General features: G+C 63.4%; 1 protein-coding gene across 1 annotated transcript in view; it reads right to left on the bottom strand.

Moving 5' to 3' along the window:
• Positions 1-981: 981 nt before the first annotated feature.
• Positions 982-8623, bottom strand: part of INPP5A (inositol polyphosphate-5-phosphatase A) — a gene marked incomplete at its 5' end in the record, with an annotated part of 175497 nt that continues 167855 nt past the window's right edge. The window contains 4 exons of the mRNA XM_040486937.1: positions 982-2415; positions 2554-2590; positions 3370-3438; positions 5917-6028. Of these exons, the coding sequence (XP_040342871.1) occupies positions 2366-2415; positions 2554-2590; positions 3370-3438; positions 5917-6028 (268 nt within the window). The remainder of the gene's footprint in view (positions 2416-2553; positions 2591-3369; positions 3439-5916; positions 6029-8623) is intronic.

Raw genomic sequence — 8623 nt, 5'->3', positions numbered from 1 at the left:
CCCCGGGGCTGCGGGGCCGGCTCAGTGGCGGAGGTCTGCGGCAGGTGAGCGCCCCCCTCCCCAGCCCGCGCGCGCGTCCTCCTCCTGGGAAAGCCGGGGGGCGGGCGAGGGGCGAGGCGCGAGGCCTACGCCGCCGCTGGGCCCCGCGGCTCGGGCCGACCGGTCCGGTCTGGTCTGGCACATCCGGGAACGCCTCCGCGGCTAAGCTTTCCGCCCCCGGAGCGCGCACTTGGCGCGCAGCCCACGAACACGTCGGGTTTTAAACTCTGCACCGGGGCCCCTTGCAGCCCCCGGCCCGTAGTCTTCAACCGGCAGGAGCTGCTGTTTGATCCAGACTCGGGCGCCGGAGAGCGCTCCAAAGCGACCCCGCACAGGGACAGCGAGGCCCGCGGACCAGGCGGCTTTGGGCCCCGAGGGCAGCGGCCCTGGTAGCGGGGGGCCGGCCCGGCCGGCCGCTATCGGGGCCGGAGCCGGGGCTCCACGTGGTTGCGTCCTACTGCTCATTAACTGTTGACTTTTAAGTTAAAAATTAAATACGAGTGATGACAGTACGACAACTGTTCTCCCGGAAGGCGTTTTTTTTTAAACGTGAGACCGAAACGTGAAAGGCTGAAGTTGGTCTCTGCCACAGGGGCCGCACCATTTTACAAAAGACGTTTCTTTTGAACCACTGGCTGGTTTTTTCTTTAATGGCGCGGTCTGGAAATCTGCCTCATTTCTGCGAGTGGACTGTTCTCTCAGCTCAAGTTAAGAGCGGAGGAATTGCCAGTTTTCAACTTTCGCGGAACGCAGTGCGTTTTTATAATCTCCTTTTCAAAGGCCGAGGGGTAATTGCCATTGGCTACCACTGTCCACGGAAGGGTATTCCGGGATCTCCGCGGGGCCGGATCGGAAGGAACGGCCCACAAAGGCTCGCCCTCCGCTACTTAGCATTTCAAAGGAGGCGGGAGAGGGAAGGAAGAAACAAAGCGGACGCGGCACTGTTTTCACCAGGATCAATTTTATTGCTTAGGAACCGGGAGCGGCCGTTTCTAAAGGCCTCCACAGTGACCAACAACTGAAACCCCGTGAGACAGAACGGCGTGGGGCGGGACTGCCGTGCGGCGCGTGGACAGAGCAGAGGGGCCACAGCACTGACACAGACCCCCAACGCGCGCGGTCAAGGACATTCTGCGAGCGGACACCCGATCACTTGCAAGGGTAGTGATTCACCTGAAGACGAGCATCTGAGGCCTTCACACGGTCCAGGAATTCTGTAGTGTTCTAGAGCAAATCAATAAAACCCACGTTTGTGTTTCATCCACAGGCACTGCAGTGACCTTTAATGCCGTACTTCGTGCTAGGAGAGAACGTTTGCAGCAGGGCCATCACGTGGGTTGGTTGTAGCTGAGCAGCCGAGGGAACTTACGGTTAATGTTTTTTTATATACAGCCCATGTTAGAAGCAACTTCTACCTGAAGCAGACTAGATATTGTGGTTTTTCATTCCTCCCATGATATTATCGTTTTACGTAGGATACTTGGCACCATAGAACAGTAACAAAAGACAGACAAACAGGTTACAAAATTCCTAAAAGGTACACCCGAGCTAGCTACAAACTTCACATTCAGTCCTTAATGTTACACAGAAGAAAAGGCATAGGAGTAAGAATCTGCAAGTGTAGACGTGCTGTGGCCGACGTTCACGCCCCGCCGGCCGCACTCTCGGATGCGTCCGCGTGATCTACGCAAAACTGAGCTCCTAGACTCCACTTCCACCTGCTGATAGGACACTCTCGAGCATTCGTACTGGAAAGTGTATTTAGCATAAGTTTTGGTAAGGTTTATAAATTATTTTTAAAAAGTATATATTTATATATATTTATATATATAAAAATGGAAAGCAGCTGCAGTGTAATTCAAAAACCACGTAACACGGCAGTTAGAGTAAATAACATGGAAAGGGGGGGAGGGCGGAGCACAGCGGCCACGCTGCCTGAGGCGGCAAAGAGCCCGCGCCCGCCGCCCACCCCGGGCTCGCCTCCAGCTGGCAGGGGGGTGACGCCCGTGGGCTTTCTACGCCGGAGACGCTCTTCCCACGCTGACAATTGTTAAAAATTGAAACCCTGGAGCCTGAAATACAGACTCCCTCTGCTGTCTGTAGAGTTTTGGCAACAGGACGGTGACTTATTACAAAAACCCACTATGTCTACTAAATGTCACACGAACAGACAAGACAGTGAGGTATGTGAGGCTTTTCCGGAACGGTCCGGAGGCTGAAGCGAAGTGTGGGGCCGGCCGTCTAGCGGGTGGCGCTCGGGCGGGTTTGTCGATGCAGCTGTTAGGAGTACGGATTTCATGGACGCGACTTCCACTTGCTCCTCGCGCTACGGGGAGGTCTCGCGAAGGGCCCTCTGCTGTCGCGGCCATCGCTTCCCTGCCGCGGAATGTGTCATTTGTTAAAGGAACAAACACACCGGGAAAAGCTGAGAAAAGGTGAACTCGAGGGAAGGAGTCATATTTACCACACGTCACTGCACGACACAACACTTGTGCACATGGGCGTGAGGTTTACCTGCCCCGGGCGCGATGCGGAAGGCCAGGAACACGGGCTGCAGCGGAGAAGAGAGGGCGTCAGGACCCCGGCCGCGAGCTGACCCTGACCCCCGACCGCCCCAGCCGCGCCCCCTGGCTTGTGCGCTGGCACCAACGTGAGCCCAGTTGACCCAGAACCGGAGCCGGGCCGGGTGACCGGACGCCTAGGGCCACGCGCCTTCGTGTTTTGTCAAGCGGGTATCGCTTCCGGGTGGGGAGAAGCTCACCCACAGACCGCTGGATAAACCCCAACTAGCACGGGGAAGGACCGGTGCCGGGGGTCACGGCCCGGAGGCCTTGCAGACAGGACCGAGCGCCAGTCTCTGATTTGGCTGAAGGTGGGACAGGGCCGGCACCGCCCTCGGTGAGCCTGCGGGGCCCTGGCGTGAGGGCCGTCCGCTTGTACCGAGGTGGCCCCTGCACGCAATTCCTCGTGCCCACAGAGCACTCACACTCCCCACCTACACTGTGGACGCGGCTCGGCACGAGAAGGCCACTACAGTAGTCCAAGTGCACGCTAGAAAAACGACCCTCAGAAATCATCGGCTGTAGACGGTATTTTTGTATAAATAGCACAATTCTGTATTTTGTTCTGCCTTCTTAATCCACCTACCTGCCTGCCTGCCTGCCTGCCTGCCTTCTGGTATTTATCACAAGCAAATAAACAGACCAAACGTGGCCTGTGCCGTGGAGGCCGACCGAGGAGAAGCAGCGGCCTGGCCCTGCCCGCCGCCTGCCGCCCGCCACCCGCCACCGTCCGCCCCTCGGGCCGCGCCCCGCAGCAAAGGCACATCACCTTGTGGTCTCCCATGCAGACGTTGGGCCCGATGTGGTCGTAGGTGACAACCTTCTCCTCGCTCTCCGACTGGGGAAGCAAACAGAGAGAACCGTGTGGGAGGCAGGAACGGTGGGGCCTCCTTGGGGAGTGCCAGCTACCGCCCCCCCCCCCAGCTCCCTGCACGCAGGTCTCTGGCCGGCCCCTCAGAGGGAGAAGCCGGCCAGCACGCAGAACGTTCTGGAAGCCCTGGGAGCCCCCGACCCTCCCTGCTCCTGGACGGGAGTCGGGCCGGGGGCCGCGGCACGTGCCCCTGCCAGAGCCCTTGCTCAACGGCAGTTAGTGCCGCCGTGAGCTTTTCTCCCGGGCTGCCCCCCGGCACTGGAGCAGCTTATCGGGCTCCGGATGCCCCGTGTTCATCTGTTCTGACAGCCTGTTGTATTAACCCGGAACTCGATTCACAGGACGCAGCCGCCACTGACCCCCCGCTGCTGCACGGGGCACTCCGCACACGTTAATTAAGCGCCGCGCGCGCACCGGCTCCCCTCCCTCCTCGCCGGCTCTGCCAGCCCGCGGCCGCAGGTATTTTGGGTGCGACCCTGAGGGTTGGCTGCCGGCCATCAGTCGGCTCCGACTGGGCCGGAATTTTACACCCGCAGCCGGAGCGTGTGAGACCATAAAGTTAAAACTGAATTATCTTTAATGCAGTAGGAGGCTTCAGGTCAGATGTACTTTCCAGCGTGGTCGCCTGCCAGAAAGGGTGAACACCTAACCGGCACCGCGCGCGTGAGCACGCCCCATCCTTCACGGGGGCGGCGCGGCCTCGCGGAAGGAGGGGACATTCATCAAACGCGGCCCGGTAATTTACAACGGCAGCATAAAATTGTGGACTTCCAACCGCATAATCTCGAGACAGATAAACAAATTACAGCAACGCGATCATCCCCGCGGATCCCAGCCCGCGCCGCCAGCCCGCCACCTTTCGTGTTTTAGGGCCGGGGAAGCAGAACGGGACACGATGACGAGGTGGCGGAGCGTGGCATGATGGATGAGGCCGAGGGGCTGCTCGCGGTGCGCGTCTGCTCCCGCTGTAAGGCCCGCTGCCGCCGGGCAGCCCCCCGGGAGGGCCGGGGGGACGTCTGTTGGGGGGGGGGACCCTCCCCTCCAGCTCCGGCCCCCTCCTCCCCCCCTTCCAGGGCTGAGGCATCAAAGCTCGGAGAAGACGCGAGAGAACACAGAAGAGCGGGAAGCCCCTTCCACGGAGCCACATCAAGCCCGGGCGGCGCACCAGAGATAGTGCTCGGCAGCTGGCTCCCGAGAGGTCACTGCAAACGCGGTTTCCTTGGTCGTGGCTGTTTTCCCTGGTAGTGGCTGTTTTCCCTGGTAGACGGCTTGTCCCTTGTCTGTCCCCGAGGCCCCGGGGGCCCCATGCCGGCTGCGGCCCCGTGCCCAGCTCACCCCACGCGCTCAGGGCCGGCGGGTATGCGATGCCGCGGGCCTCCGCGCGACCACACACGGCCGTCTCCCGAGCGCCAGAGGGCAGGCACCGCTGCGTCCATGCCAGGCGCCGGGCAGGCCCCGGGTCTGGGCGCTTGTGGCCCACGTCCCCTGCAGCGTCAGCCAGGAAGGCCAGTGGGGGAGGGGCCCCGGGGGCCAGGGGGCCATAGGCGGGTGCGGGCCTTGCACACTGCCCGGGGTAGGACTGCCGAGGCCCCACCGCGGCAGGCTTGCCGCGGACCCATCGAAGCCCCTGCCTCCAGCCCAGTCCCCCAGCCGGTTTCCTCTCCACGGGCCCAGGCAGCTCTGGGCTCGGGGAAGAACGTGGAGAGCTGGGCCCTCGAGGAAAAGGGCAGCGGGGCCCACGGGGTAGGGGGCACTGGGGAGGTGTGTGGTGGGGCGGCACGTGGGGGGCTCTGCCCTCCTGGCCGTGACCCCTGTTGGCCCAGCGCGCTCCGCGTCCCCGGGGGAGGACCCAGGGCCCAGCCGAGCGGTCCCGGGGACGGCCCCCACCTAAGATGTGCCCCCATCTGCTCTGAACACTGGGCACTGGACCACGGCACGCCCACCTCACCCCAGGGTGATGCTTCTTCACTACCGGGTGGACAAAACCAGTGTAGGCCTGGATCCTTCTGAAAACACTCTTTTTGAATTGGAATGTGGACACGGAAGATTCTGGAAAGTCAAGTCAGGAGGCCACAGGAAGGAAGCCCAAACGTCCCAACACCCAGGGCGGTGTGCCACCTCCTGAATGTCGCCCGTCCGTCTTCACCCTATCGAGCCCAGATGTGAATCAGGCTTGTGACTCACAACTCAGGAAAATAATGGCGGACGTCTCCACCACACTTTCCAGCCTACGCGCTCTCTCGTGGACCAGAGCGCATTTAGTTCCCCGGGATACAATCGACCGTGATGATTTTTTAAAGCGCTGACGACCACGTGTGCCCGTCTCGGGTTCAGAAAGGTACGGGATGTCGCAGAGGCCCCTGAGGCCTGAGCGCTGGGTCTGACGCCAGGACTCGTCCCAGGTCTCCCCTGCGTGGCTGGTCCCGGGGCAGCTCTGGCACTCACCTTCAGAATCAGCTCCCTGGCGGACGGAGACATGAGGACGCGGTCGCACCACGCGGGGCACCGCGTGTTCATGTACTGTCTGCCCTGGCCGGAGTCCTCGCTGTACGGGTAGCTGGGGGGACACAAAGGCACCCGGTCAGCCACTGGCTCCAGCCCCTCCTCCCACCGTCCTCCGCGTCCCCCGGGGAGGGCCCTGTGGGCTGCCCATGCACGTGGGATGGCCAGCGCTATGCAGGGAAGGAATGCACGGTCAGAAGGTTCCAGAACACAAGGCCAAACTTGCAATTTCAGTCCTCACTGGAATCTTGGCTGTAATGGGATCTTGGGACAAGCCTTTCCTTGGCTGTAATGGCATCCCCTGTTCACCCGTGGTTTTGGCTCCGTACGTGGCCCGGGGTACACGGAAGACCCACACAGGGAAAACCACGCCCCCGCCCCACGTCCCACCGGGAGACGTGCCCCCTTCCCCACCTGCGCCCCAGAGGCCAGCAGCCGTCTCCTCGCTGCAGTGGGACCCCCGCCAGACGCCCGTCATGCCTCAGGAAGCCGGGGCCCGACGCGGCACACACGCTGCCCCCACACCTGCTCCAGCACGGCACCGCGTCTCCAAGGGTGCCCGGTGCCCGGGCCACAGGGTCACCGCCGTGGTCGTGCACGAGTCTATGCCCGGTTCTCCCCTTCCCACCCACTGACCTGGCTCAGCCCCCAGGGACAGAGCCGCCACCACTGACCCACCCGCAGGCAGGCGACACGCCCGCGGGCGGCAAACAGCGGGGTGCCGCCAGCTGACATGCGCAGTCATCCTGGGGACGCCCGGCTGCGGCCCCTCACGTCCTTCTGCTGCCTCCTGCATCCAGAACCCTCCGGGGCAGTCCTGCCCGCGGGCCCCGTGCAGCCTCCTCGGTGCCCCTACAGTGACCAGCCCACCCCCAGCGGGCATCCTGTCCGGGAAGGACTGAATCATCGGTGGACAGACTGGCTGTGCTGTGTGGGTGTCCTCGGCGTGGGCTGTCCGCACGCCTTCAGGAGGGTCTCAGACCCTCCCTCGTGGAACAGTTGTTCAGGTGAATCCCAAACCACCCGCGGCTGCTTCTCCTGTTGCTTTGAGCTCCGAGAGCGGGACGCGGGTGGCCTTCTGGGCTGCTTCCCGAGGTGGCCCGTGGTCTTTGGAGGACCCTGGCCCCTCTCCCTCTGTTCCGTAGCCTCCAGACCCGAGTCAGGCCTGTACCTTGACCATCAGGCTTCTGGACGTGTGCCTGCCCTGAGCCAGTGGCTCCCGGCCTCACGGGGGCCCCCCACCCTTGGACCACAGAGGGAGGGGCCTCAGGCCCCCAGCCCCTCAGGGAATTACCGCTTCCCTCGATTAAGGACTCAAAGCAGCAAATGCAGTTAAAACCTACACGAAGGAGAGAGGACCAGCCACTCCTGTGTCCTACTGGTCACAACGTCCTCGTAAAGAACCCAGATGCCAGCTGCCCCCCAGCCTCCTCGGCAGGACAAGCGTGGACGAGTGTGTTCCTGGCTGGGCCGGGGCCACGGACGAGCGACATCGCCTGGCACACGCCAGCCCGCCTGGGTGCCGGGGGGGGGGGGCTCACCGAGGCCGGGTGGCAGGCTCTGTCCGGGAACACGCCCAAATGAAGAGCCAGTGGCTGGGGCGGTGGCGCCCGTGGGCAGGGGCCGTGCCGTCCGAGCCACCGGCCGCCCCCGGCAGCCCTCCTGGGCGGGCTCTGCCACCAGCGTTCCGCCCGACAGCTGGGTGTTGGCACGGTTCCTGCCCACTTCTTTTTCTTTGTAGCTTTGTTTCTTTCCTTCTCTTTTCCAGGAGTTTCAGTAACAGCTGGTATTTTTGAAACCAAATGTTTGGGGGACGCCCTTATCCGCTTGGGGCTGGTGCGCTGCACTGGCCGTGACGGGCGCGCGTCTGCACCTTTTCTTCCGGTGACGCGCTGGGGGGTCTGCGATCGCTCACACGGCGGGGCCGACTCGGCAGGCAGGGGTCCCAGGAGGGTCTTCTGTCCCCGCAGCCTCCCTGAGGGCGCACCCCCGCCCCTCCACCCCCACGGTGTGTGGAACGTACCGGAACGTGCCAGTCTGGCTGCGGTGTACCTCCCGTTTCCTCCTGAGCCTGGCGTCCCCACCCGCGGCTGGCCCCGCGGATTCAGCCGGTGGACACAGCCGGGCTTTGTGCCCTCCTGGCCGTGTTGTCCGGCTCAGGGCCCGCGGCGGCTCCACCCGCCCGCCCAGCCGCGGCAAAGGGACCGCTACCCACATCCTGAGGGAAGGAGCTCGAGGGGCAGGGAGGGAGGGAGGCCGAGTCCTCGAGGACAGGTGGACGATTGTTAGCTCTACCACACGCCGCCAACAGATACTCGGCTCTGCCTCTCCGTGGGGGCGAGGGCAGGGCGCCCGTCCTGGTCCCCACCCTGCCACAGTTTGCTTTCAGATAAGTGTGTGCACACGGCCGGCACCGAATTAGTCACTGTCGGCTCTGGAGGTGCTCAGGCCGCGGACAGGCGGCATCCGGCCAGGAGCCCTGCGCTCCGTCCACCGTCTGGGCAGCGCGTCAGGCAGCGGAAGAAGGACCCGACCCCGCCCGGGCCCCGCCCCACCCACCCCCCCACCCCCCCCCGGCCCGTCTGGACCAGCACCGGCACTGTTCCGGCTTGCTGCCCCTGGTCCCAGGAGTGGCTGGGCCCCCTCTCAG

This window comes from Herpailurus yagouaroundi, unplaced genomic scaffold, assembly GCF_014898765.1.
Source record: "Herpailurus yagouaroundi ecotype Mexico unplaced genomic scaffold, PumYag 163, whole genome shotgun sequence".
NCBI lineage: Eukaryota > Metazoa > Chordata > Mammalia > Carnivora > Felidae > Herpailurus > Herpailurus yagouaroundi.
This window is presented reverse-complemented; position numbering and strand designations above follow the sequence as displayed.